This window comes from Telmatherina bonti, assembly GCF_933228915.1.
Source record: "Telmatherina bonti genome assembly, chromosome: 18".
Taxonomy (NCBI): Eukaryota; Metazoa; Chordata; class Actinopteri; order Atheriniformes; family Telmatherinidae; genus Telmatherina; species Telmatherina bonti.
Genome location: NC_136616.1, coordinates 8803454 through 8816418, shown reverse-complemented (window position 1 = coordinate 8816418; position 12965 = coordinate 8803454). Strand labels below are relative to the sequence as shown.

At 41.4% G+C, this 12965-nt stretch overlaps 1 protein-coding gene across 6 annotated transcripts in view; it reads right to left on the bottom strand.

The window, feature by feature from the left end:
- Window positions 1-12965, bottom strand: part of nrxn2b (neurexin 2b) — a gene marked incomplete at its 5' end in the record, with an annotated part of 672833 nt that overhangs the window by 28514 nt on the left and 631354 nt on the right. For all 6 annotated transcript variants that reach the window (XM_079257326.1, XM_079257328.1, XM_079257327.1 and 3 more), the window contains one exon: window positions 10190-10279. In XM_079257326.1, coding sequence (XP_079113452.1) covers window positions 10190-10279 — 90 coding nt within the window. The remainder of the gene's footprint in view (window positions 1-10189; window positions 10280-12965) is intronic.

Genomic DNA, 12965 nt, shown 5'->3' with positions numbered 1-12965 from the left:
CACCTCCTGCTGGGAGCATTACTTCATCTCTGTTGTTTGAACAGAGGAGGCGCACATAAAGAAGAAGCAGGTGTATATTTACTGAGAAGAGGCAGGAATACTAAAATAACCTGCTTGGCTGGATGTGCTGTCAACAACTGTGCAGTGAAAACAGACTCTGTGAGTCCAGAATACAAATTTTACTTCTTGGTTTACTGATAAAAATGAGTTTCAGTGTTCGGTGATTCAGTGTTCTCTAGTAATAATATGGTTTGAGATAATTGAGGATGATGTTGGAAACACCATGGAGGGATGAAATGTGTGGCCAAACAAACAGGATGCTGACGGAAATAACAACCAAAGTCAAATATGATTTAATACCTGGCTCTGTCTGAGGTTGTAAATTTTAAAATATGATTCAGTTTTTAGTGAAATCTCAAATTTAGCCACAAATGATTTTGCTTTGACTTCGGAAGCAATGATCAATATTAATCACTAAAGCTGTGGAAAAAAAGTGAGCAAACCAACCTTATTACCCAAATATGTTTATTTTTATTACCAGGCATGACGACACTTGTTTGGAAAATGAGGGTGGTCTAATAAACATTTCCAAAAAAGGAACATATATATAAATAGCAAAAAGCAGCTAAAATATTGTTCAAAATTTTTATTCCTGAACTTAATCAGGTTCAAATAAAAAAAGTTCTTTGAACAACAATTGACCATAAAGTTGTGATTTTTTAATATTGAGCTGTAGAAATGAAAGGATAACAGTTCAAACATAATATGTTGTAAATTTTAATTCTGCTTTGTAAAATCTGACTGATTATTTCAGTTTCAGCTATTTATCCAAACTCAGTTCCCACTTGTGGTAGAAATAACGAAAGTAAACCTTTTAAAAGCTGAAAAAAATTTCAGTTTATCTAATATTGTTTCATGATTTGATTGGATGTTTAGATCTACAGCTGCCTATTCCAGCAACATATCCAAAATATTCCTGGAGTTTTCTTTTAGGTAAGCCTGAAACCTTTTCCACTTGAGCAATGTGCCGTCTTCATTTATACGTCACCAGCAGCACTTCCAGGTTTACGGACATTACCTCAACCAATCTCACAAGTCATCTTTTATTATGACTGAAAGGATTTCATTAATGGTTGATGCCTGGCGGAGGCGTTAAGCAGAAAATATAAACAGGGCTCAAAAAGTTATAAAGACCATTAACGCTCCAAGAAAATCAGAATAATTTAACATTAATATTGAAAATAAAGCTGTCTTGCAAGTTTTAGCTGTTTTCCTGCTTTAACACACCTGATTCCAATTAACGGGTCATTGTGCAGAACTTGACAACAATCTGATGGATTCATTTAATTTGAATCAGAAGTGTTGGAGCAGAGAAACATCTAAAACTTTGCCCTCGAGGACTAAATTTAAGGACTCTTTATGACTTTAAATAAGTGATTTGAGTGATCAGCATCATCAAACAGTTGGCAAAGTGATAAAAGGGTTTTTTTAAAATTAATTTTTATGGTTATGGACCAGACGGCAAGTGACAAAGCGATCAGGATGATGCGTGTTTGATAAAATGATTCTACATCAGCAGGTTGGACACCATGATCCTGTTACACTCCTACATTCACACCTGGATACGATCACTGACTCAAATGATCTATTTTGGTTGATAGAACAAATCAATTTTAATAATTCTTCATGTTTTCATCAAGCATGTCTTAAATATGATTTGTTGTTTTTAGCTCTTTTATCCCTGAATCAGTGCAGATCTATGTATTGTTACTCTACAAGCTTCATCTCAACTCTGTCTTTTTTTAGCCAGCAACCAAACCTTTCCTGCTGTGCTCATCACTCTTCTAAGTCTTGTTTTTTCAGAGGAAAAATACTGAAAAATAACCATACCACAAAAGATATTTACATATTCATTAGTTTTCTTTCAGCTGTTGAATTGTTATTATTAGCTAATTTCAGTTGTATAGAAAGACATTTAAACAGATATGTAGCCTTTGTGTTGGTTGTTGACCTTTGACTGCTCCTGATTGGACATTACTATCAGTTCCGGTTGTTCAGGTTTAACTGGTTTACCAGTATGAGGCTTCACCATAATTTCTGGGTCAACGTAGAAGTCTCTTTCGGCATAGCAGCGATGGTGATGGAAATGTAATAACGGTGTTTTCTAAGGTAGTCTCAGAATAAACGCAACATTTTGAAGCTGGATTTTAAAGCATCTGGATCGGATTTAAATGCCTGGAAAACAGCTGCAGTTCACCTAAAAGGCAACTTATGATAATAATTTACCTGAAACACTATCATTATTGGCGATGTAGCAGTTAAGAAAGTTTGTTCTTGTATTGCAGAGTTGTATTTAGATTACATCTTGGACCGAAAGTGAGCTGCCGTAACAGCTGGCACAGTTACAGAAGTAAGAGCAGATTTCTAGCTGCAGCTTTGCATCGATGCAACATCCTCGCTGAGTGTTTCCCCTCTAAACTGAGAAGGAAATGGCTTGTCTCAGATGAGCTGTGGTTGGTAATTACCAGCTGAGCTGAGCCAAAGCGGTGAGTGGGCTGGGCTGGGGTCATGCTCGGCTTGCTAATGCACAGATTGCTTGTCGGATGCTGTAGAATAATGGCTGTATGTCTGCTACAGCCTCTAGAATGTGCTGTAGGTGCAGAGGAGGTGAGGGGACAGCAGCTTGATGCTAACCTGGAGGAGGTGATTGCTGGAGGGAGGTGTGGAGTGACAGATGATCTAAGTGTATATGAGAGGATGTGAAAGGCGCTGCAGCTGAAGTGAGCGGTATCTCTCACCCACCGCCATCATTATGCCTCTCTCATCCTGCTTCCACTCCTGTTATCTCACAGAGAGGAGGGCTGCCATATGGCGGTGAGTTGCTCCTATCTGAGAGGTTTTCTCTTTGCCGAGTTGCAGGGTGGGAGGGATGGCCCTGAAATCACCTCTGTCAACATGCTGCTTTGTCACGTGTTGAACACCAAAGTGGGGTCGTTATCGCGCAGCCTCTTTCGAGCTTTTCACAAATCTGCTGTGTTCCTGCAGAATTTCTTGTGTCAACAAACAAGCAGCCTCCCATTTTCACTTGTAAAAGGAGAAATGAGTCAAAGAGGAGCAAAGCACAAAGCAGGCGGGGTGGGATGCTGAAAAAGTCCATAATGAAGTCGTCTCAAGTTGTCTCCACACGACTCTCTGGTAATTAAGAGCATTTTGATTCTTTCTCTCCTCAGAAGCTCAGTTGTTTCGGGCTGAGCGCTGAGAATTAATTGTGCTTGTAGATGAGGAGGACAAATGTGGACTGAAGACCTTGGGTGTAGCCCAGAGGTCCTTAACGGTAGTAAGGGACTGATGTGAATAATCTGCAGGTGGCTGCAGAGAATAGACTGAACTTCATCTGATATGACTTTATATCTGTATGTAGATCTTAAACACGAGATGCTGTCGAGGGAGACACTAAGAGAGACAGCACGGTGGTTAGCTGGGGACAATCTTCTCTCTTTTTTATTCTCTTAAAATGTGTCTACACTGTTTTTTGGTCCATTTCATGGTCTCCAACCATGAAATAACAGAAAAGAGTCACTTCTTTCCAGCTACAGACTTGCTGCCACGTCTTCACTCATGAACAAGCACGTTTCAAATTCATTCAGTTTCCTCTTACTTCTCCCAGACAGAGCTCGTAATAGTGCTGCGAGATCAAATGAGAAGACAAGATAATAACTCGGTGAGAGGTGAGGCTCATCAGGCTGGCTGGAAGACAGACTCAGAGGGACATGCTTTTTAGACCTGACTGCGGCCAGATGTGAGACAGTCTGAAATGAAACAGAGTTCATGAATAGCAAATCTGGACCAATGCCTGGCCTGGAGATTTGATTTGGGTCTTGGCTCCAGGACAACTGGGAGAGCTTGATTGGTTTCGATTAGGGACTGGGACAGCAAATACAAGACCATTACAATGAACATTCAACCTGGTTGTGCAGCTTGAGCCACAGAGACCCTGAATTACCCCCCTTTTTCATGTAGCTCGACACATCTCCTCACCAGCAGATGGAAAGCTCATATTTTTGAAGGTTTCCTTACTTGAATTTAAAATCCTTCTCCTTACATATAAAGCCCTCCACAACCAGGCGCCACTATATATCAAAGACCTCATTGTTCCTTATATACCAAGCAGAGTACTTTGTTCGCAGACTGCAGGCTTACTTGTGGTTCCTAGAGTCTCAAAGAGCCGAGCAGGAGGCAGAGCCTTTGGTTATCAGGCCCCTCTCTTATGGAATAAGCTCCCAGTTAGTGTTAGGGAAGCAGACACCCTCCCCACCTTTAAGACTAGGCTGAAGACTTATCTTTTTGATAAGTCCTATAGCTAGGGATGGTTAGCATCCCTTAGTTATGTTGCTATAGGTTTAGACTGCTGAGGGACATTTCCTGATACACTGAGCTTCTTTCTTTTTCTCTTTATCTCTTTCTTTTACACCCCCCCCCCCCCCCCCCCCCCCCCACCCCTAACAGTGTTGCATCATTAACATGTATGTCTCCTGTCTCAGCAGGTCTCCCTGGCCGGGAGTAGCAGTTCCTGTTGTCTGTTGTCTTTCTGTCCTCTTCCCCCCACACAGCAGAGGCAGATGGCTGCCTGTCCTGAGCCAGGTTCTGCCGGAGGTTTCCTTCCTGTTAAAAGGGAGTTTTTTCCTTCCCACTGTTGCCAGTGTGCTTGTTCAGGATGGGAGATTGAGTTGGACTCAACTCAATCTGTTGGTTTCCTTATATAGGCTGTTATGAATTGGCCTTCATTATGTTTTCCCCTCTGTCTGTAAAGCGTCTTGAGATGGCATTGCCGTGATTTGACGCTATATAAATAAAGTTGAATTGAATTGAACTGAACTTGCCCTCTAACTCACCATCTAAAGCAGTGTTTCTCAATCCAGACCCTCAGACCCCCCCTCCCTGCAGGTTTTAGACATGTTCCTCCTCCAACACACCTTAGTCAGATTATTGAACTTCATCATGAAGTTCTTTGCAGCCTGTTAGCAACCCTTGTGTCATTCAGGTGTGTTGTATATAATGTATATGTATGCATGTATTTATATATACATGTATATAAAGAATGTAGGGCAGGGATCACGAGGACCTGGATTGAGAAACCGAGATTAAAAAGAAACACATATTGAGGCTTCTTGTTGGTTTTAGTAGTGTTTTGTGAATGTTTACAATGAGTAGGACACACAAACATTTTCTGTTTGATATTACAGCGATAAGAAAACCATGTATGGAATGTGGCGTTGCTTTTTCGCTGATTTTATATGCTCCAGAAGTCTGAAACTCTAGCATTTATTTATTCTGTGTACATATATAATTAATCCAATTGTCTGTAACTCCATATTTTTATTTAGAAAGATAGTAACTAATTTAGACATGGTTGGACACTCCGACTTGCAGCCTTCTCCCAGACGGTCGATGAGGGAATCTGTATGGAAGCTAAATGTTGGGAGGTGGGACTTGATGTTAGAAGGATTTTCGATCATTTCTGAACTGATTTAAGTTAAATTTGTTGTACTTTCAAGTTAATTTGGAGAGAGTGATATAACTTTGTTTTAGACCAGATAAATGGATTCTACTTTTGGAGCGCAGAGTTGGAAGTGCATGTATGGAAATACTTAAACCTGTGATGGGAATTTGGAATAATTTGGAAGAACACAGTCTATGAGGCAGATCTGTTGGAGTTGCCAGCTTTAACTAGTTCATGTGTTGCTTCATTTGTTATGACATGCACCCAGTAGTTCACTGTTGTCATCTGATGTCACTATTCTTTATTTGATAACAGTTTAATTTCTGAACAGTTAGTTATTGATTTCTACCAAGGCCACTCAAAAGAACTTAGTTATGACCATAGATTACTTATGTGAGGGAATGCATTAATCTAAACTATGGTCTCAAGATAGTTAACTGCATATTAAACAATGGTAACTAAGATTTCTTGGTCTGCCTAGTTAAACAGTTTAACCACAAAATATCAAAGTTAATGAAGTCCTGGGAGGACATTTGTTCCTGCTCAAAATCCCAAAACATGACATTGTTTGTCATAATATTATCCTGCCGTCATTTAACATGACTAATTATCTGTAGATAACGCTATAATGTTAGCTTTAGTATGATTTGCTTGGCATGGATTTCAGGTATTCTGTATGATGAATATCATACAGAATTCATAAGGACGACAGCAAACTGCAGCACCACCAGAGATGTCGGGGGAACCAACACACCTGGATTAAATAGCTGAATTCCTTCGTGTGCATGTCATTCAGCTGTGCAGAGGCCTGGCAACAAACATCCATTTGGCTCAGGTGTGTTGGAGAAGGGCTGCTTCTAAAAGTTGCAGGTTGGTAGATCTCAAGGATCGGACATGTGAAATAATCAATAATCAACTTTTTGAAAAACAGTCGATAAGAAGCATTTTTGAGTCAACTTTGGAATCTTTGTTAAAAGTATTAAAATGTGTAAATCTTTGAAATTGAAAGATGTATAGAAATTCTAAGATTATTTTTTAACATATGTTATATTGAGCTGTGTGACATGGTTTTACATCACTGAAACTGGTAAGAAGAGTTTATATTTTATCTTTGTAAAATATAGATTTGGTTAAATCTTGTTTATGTAAAAGAAGTAGGTGTTATGTAAGCATTTGCTTCAGCCTACAGTCATTTGCTTTATATTTTTCATTAAGAGGAAGCAATAAACCAGTTTTAGTCTGAAATTAGATTTGATTGGATTTTATCTGTTTTTTTTTTTAAACATTTTTAATCAACGTGTTGATTCAGTTCAGCTACTGTTTGTCTTATTATGTGAGTAACAAACTACTAACACAAAATAAAACTGCTGAAAACTCAATAATTATTATTGTTATTATTTTTATTACCTGCAACACCCAATCATGGCCTCTCTAATGAAGGGGAATCTTGCCCAGTTTTCTTTGGGGGAGGTTTTTTTTGGCTCAAACCCACAAGAGTGGAGGATGAAAGGTGAAAAGGGTTTCAGGAAATGTGCATAGAGAGCGAAAAACCTGGAATGACAGATCCATCAGAAGGAAAAGGAGATGCATCTGAGTAAGTTTTGCCTCCAATAGAGCTGCTGAAAACTTCTGGGACTAGGGATTTTTTCCCCTCCATTGGGTCACTGTAATTGCTGCCATTTTGAATTTAGTCAGCGGACCCAGTGCGGGCCAGAGACGCTCACTCTGATCTGCCTCACACGCAGCATGGGAGATTGGATAATGTGCTTCAGAATGAGATCCAGAGAGACGGCTCAGCTCTCCTCCAGGATGCCACTGGCTCCAATGACTTCCATTAAATGGTGGTGTGACCAAAATACTGATTTGTGAGAGTGAATGTGAGCGATTAGCACTCTTACTCCACTTCTGTCCCGATCGGAGAACAGCTGGGCAGAAAAGTCCAATTTTTAAAATCTGAAATCTTTATTCAAACCTTGAAACAAAATCTAAAAAAAAAAAAAAAATTTTTTTTTTTAGCATTTATTACCATGTGATAGATTAAACTTACTGTAGTGTGAACTTCTGCATTGCGGTGTTGGCCAGGGGACTGGAGACCAGTATCATATGATGCACAACAGGGTTTTGAGCAAAGTTTCTACCATAAAGTGATGAAACATATCTCCGAAACTGTGTGTATAAAATATGATTCATTTGGCCTTATAGAGGTAAAGTTTTTGAAGGACATTGGTACAGCCCCTAGGAGATTTGACAGCTGTGAAGGTTCGCTGAATTTAAAGCCATGATGAGGAGAACCCGCTGGGCTGACTGTTCTCTGGACTCTGTAGGAAGTGGAGACATTCTGAGGTGTTTACTTAGGAAAGACCTGAGACTAAAAGCTCATACTGGCAACAGCCTGGACCATAACTGGACATCTGTGACAGGATGAATGATCCAGGCTCTTTGCCACAGCCCTCATTCACACACACACACACACACACACACACACACACACACACACACACACACACACACACACACACACACACACACACACACACACACACACACACACACCAGTCAACCTGTTCAACAAACAACATCCACAGGATCACACTGAAAAACAGCAGATTTCCTTAGACATGAAAACAATAAACGTTAAAGGGACCTTTAGTTATTCTTCAAACACATGTTGTTATAATGATCCAAAGCAGGTGTGTTTAACCCTCTGAGTTTTGTGTTACATGGAGGGAGGACAACGCGAAGACATCGTCGCTTGGAGATTTTTTCTTTTAGCAGAGGTTAGAACAAGTTTAGCTTCTCGTTTAGTTTTTGTCGATTGCCGCAACCTGTACAAGTTCTTCCAAATACCAAAATCCAGCTTTGACTCTGTTCAAAAATTAAAACATAATTTATAACAAGGTTATAACTGAGGGCTCTCTGAATTTTGGCACCAGCAGAAGCATTGCTGGGAAAACTCTGCCGAATTGGTCCAATTCAGTGGAAGGGTTAGAGTCATAGAGAGAAGCCCTCAGTGGTTAGTGTGGGTTGAGTTTGATTTGCTGTTAGGTGGTTAGATTCTGCTTAGAAGTTTCTTAGATTTCATGTCTATCCACTCCCTTATCACAGCAGCAAGAGCTTTAACCCTTTGAGCCCGAAAGTGTCCCCTAATCCCCGCCATTGCTATCTAAAGTTAAACTGTTCAAACAGCGTCTTGGAAAAGCTCCTTCAAAACTACTTTGCCTCTTTGGTCCGTGATGTGTGTACGACATTTTATTAATGAATCCAATGTTAACAAATAATAAACCTCCAGCTTCTCTTCATCGTTTTAAATGCACCCTGATCAAAGCGTCTGGTTGGGGTTTATCAGTTTGTTTACCTCATCTAATTTCTCCCCATGTTCTCATCAAAATGTCTGGATGCAGACTCATCTCAAACTATAGAAGAAAGAGAATAATGCATCCAGCTTAAAGCTCATTCTCTTTAGAGTTTCATAGCATGCAAAAATCATTTAATAAGTGGGAAAGTCATTTTTTATTGATCCACTTTTTCATTCAACTTTCATCTCCCAAGCCTTTTTAATTCGGATTCCTGTCCTTACTACCCTCAGCAATGATGCACTTTCTGTTGTATGGTGGGAGAAAAGAGGAGTCAGTTTCTGGGAACTGAATAGAGAAGCAGGTATTTTTTTTGTTTCCATGAAATAAATATGCAAGGACTTAATTTATCGAGTTTGTCTGGTGATAAATGCCTTATATTTCTCACCAAGACAGATTTATCCCTGTGTTATGATTCACAGTAACCCCTAAAGCCAATCAGGTTTCAGTGTTTCATTCATATTAATTAAAAAACAAAACAAACTCAATTATCTGAACAAGAACTGTAGTTCTACTGTGTATATGTGCAGATGTATCTCTATAGGGGTCATGTTCTGACCCTCACTCTGCCCATTATCATTCACTGCCTCTTTATTTTTAAGAATCAACCACCTTCAGCAGCACAAACACACGGCACAAGACAAAGACAGAGGTTGGGACATTCGGCACTCAAAGGGTTAAAGAATCATCACTTTGATGGGACCACATTCAAAAACTGACGATGCTATTGGTGCGTAATGTGAGGCGTGTAAATGACGCCCACACGCTGCAGTAAATGCAGATTTATCACATAACACTTCAACGGTCCCTTTAACTTTTAGTGACTTTCAGTGTTTTTTTTTTTACTTGAATATCCAGTAAAATCAGATGTTTTCCTTTTGTTTTAATCAATGATTAAATATCGTCAATGCATATTCACATTCAGTCAACAAAAGACACAGGAAAAAAAGCAGTAGGCTGTTTACATGTGATCAGGTTATTAAGGGTTATGTTTGGTTATTTTGGGGTTAAGTTTCTGAAGAGATGCAGCCCCAGTTTGAGGTTTTTTTAGATACCAATTATGACAGAATACTATGAGACAAAACTGCCATAAAAAACAACACATCTTCAAATAATGTGTCATTTCCAGTTTGGTTTCCCAGCACTGGACACAGTTAATCATTTATCAGTCTGTTGCTGTGCGGCTTGTTAAGTCTGCTCTGGTTTACTGGGTTAGTCGGGTTTAACAGCCAAATCAGATTCGCCCTCGCTGCATGGCACTGCACCTCCTCCAGAGTGGTGGTTAACGGTAGGTTAGGCGGTTAGATCATTAGTGGAGTTAAAGGGATTTTATTACCTTTGTCGAGTAGCCACTCGTCAACTACCCGACCAAGTCGGTATGGGATTCTTTGTCTAGCAATAGCCAGGCGTTCATTATCAAAGTTCCCTTTAAAAAATTTGGAGAAGACAAATTAAGAAAAAGGTTACAAGAAAATCTGGAAGTTGAAAGGTTAGAGGTTAGAAGGGCAACATAACAAAAGTTTAGCAGGTTATGTTCTTTAAATCAGCTTTAGTTAGGACAGGAAGAACTTGATGTTTTTTTTCTTTTTTGAGCTGGTTTATTTGGTTAGACAAGTTAACAGTATTCTAGTTAACTTGAGTTTAAATTATTCTTTTTTAAATGAGCTGGCATGTTAAACAGATTTATAAATGATTTAGACATAGTATGATTACATCTGAGGAGCTTAAAGGTGAAAACACTTTAGAAAAGCATTAGCAGTAATGAATAAGTAAGAACCAGCAGGTAACAGAAAAACAAGACACAGAGAGAAGACAGCAGGAAAAAAGACATCTCATTGTCAGAAATAAAACATTGTTATTGCACAGAAGCATGGGGTAATTACACAGTACCAAAACACATGTCATGGTTGTTCACAAGGAAGATGTTCGTTTAGTTCCCGTTGCAAACAAAGAGCTGCTGATTAGCAAATCACCACCTTCCAAATTCGCATTTTGCCCCCGGAGCATCACTTCAGTTGGAATCTCCACTTCCTCACATACTGCAAACAGGATTAAGAAAATCCGTCAGCACTCTGTTTTTCTCTGTTTTTCTTTTCTTTATGCATTAATGGAGCACTTCTCAGTGGCGCTTGGCAATTAGCGTCACTTCATCAGCGCATCTAAGAAGTTTCATCGCTGCTGTACAGACTTATTATCCTTCGGTTCACTTCAATCAACCACAGGTCAAGCCGCGTACATCGCCAGCACTGTCAACAGAGACATGGCTGGAATTAGGAGAGGCGAGGGGGCTGATGGAGACCAGGCTGAGGGACTGGCGAGGGGGCTGAGGGGGACCAGGCTGAGGGATTGGCGAGGGGGCTGAGGGGGACCAGGCTGGGGGATTGGCGAGGGGGCTGAGGGGGACCAGGCTGGGGGATTGGCGAGGGGGCTGATGGGGACCAGGCTGGGGGATTGGCGAGGGGGCTGATGGGGACCAGGCTGGGGGATTGGCGAGGGGGCTGATGGGGACCAGGCTGGGGGATTGGCGAGGGGGCTGATGGGGACCAGGCTGGGGGATTGGCGAGGGGGCTGATGGGGACCAGGCTGGGGGGATTGGCGAGGGGGCTGATGGGGACCAGGCTGGGGGATTGGCGAGGGGGCTGATGGGGACCAGGCTGGGGGATTGGCGAGGGGGCTGATGGGGACCAGGCTGGGGGATTGGCGAGGGGGCTGATGGGGACCAGGCTGGGGGATTGGCGAGGGGGCTGATGGGGACCAGGCTGGGGGGATTGGCGAGGGGGCTGATGGGGACCAGGCTGGGGGATTGGCGAGGGGGCTGATGGGGACCAGGCTGGGGGATTGGCGAGGGGGCTGATGGGGACCAGGCTGGGGGATTGGCGAGGGGGCTGATGGGGACCAGGCTGGGGGATTGGCGAGGGGGCTGATGGGGACCAGGCTGGGGGATTGGCGAGGGGGCTGATGGGGACCAGGCTGGGGGATTGGCGAAGTCAGATGTTGTGCCTGTGTCAGTTGATTATTAATTACAAATGCTTGTTTATGTCAAAAGGGAGTTTTTATAGAATATAGACTGCTTTTAGCCTAGATTATTTATTTTGTCAATGTTTAACATGGTGACTCTTCAAATGGAATCACTGAACTCCCTGGAGAAGAAGCTCTGTGTGATTCACAAAAAGCAGGAACTTTTGTAAATGATCAAGTAAGAAACTGAAGGTTGGGATTCTGTGGGGTGGGAGGGGTTGGGGGTTGGGGGTTGTGACATTATGCTGGAACATCACTGATGAAATCATCTGCAGAGACGACCCAGAGAGTGAGGGAGAGTGTGGGATCACTATCAGACCAGTGCAAAACATAGCTTTCAAGTGCATATCCTGCATCCCCTACCCGTCCACCTCACCCCACCCTGTTCTGTGCTGCAGAGGCCTAAAATAGACCTCAGTGCTGCAATACCCAGCTTTACTCCCCAGGGGTCTCTCTACCCACGCTTGCCTGCACTAAAATGGCTCCCATAAGGCAGAGATGTGCTTGCATATAGACATGCCTGTGTATTGTATGTAATAACGCAGCACGGTTTCTGTATGAAGAGGAGAAGCAATGGAAGAAAAAAAACCTGGCAAGGTGGACGACTAGAATGACTGCTGGATGTTGGATGGAAAAAGTGTTAAAAAGAAAGCTGACCTAAGACCAACACATCTGCAGCTCTGTTCATTTTCTGACACAGACGGCCAACAGACATAACTGAAAGAAAATATGTGGATTTTTAACATTTCATTTTTACATAATTGACACCGATTGTGTTTTATGGACTGCAACATGACCTCAAATAAGCCTAAAGGTTTTGGAATTCTGTTGACTGGATTCCTTCTGAAATGAACCTTCTCTATAAAAGATTTAGTTGTCGTGCAGATTTTATTTATTTATTTATTTTATTTAAGCTACAATTTGTTGTGAATTACAAGAAAACCATGGAACAACAATTTTCAAGTCACATTTACGATCAGCCAGGTACGGCTTTACTCTCTGGAAAGACAGCGCAGCAATTACGCCACTAATACAAGCCTGTTCTGGTAATGACACGGGCACTCTGCTGCAATCACTAAATTAGAGAGGGAGAA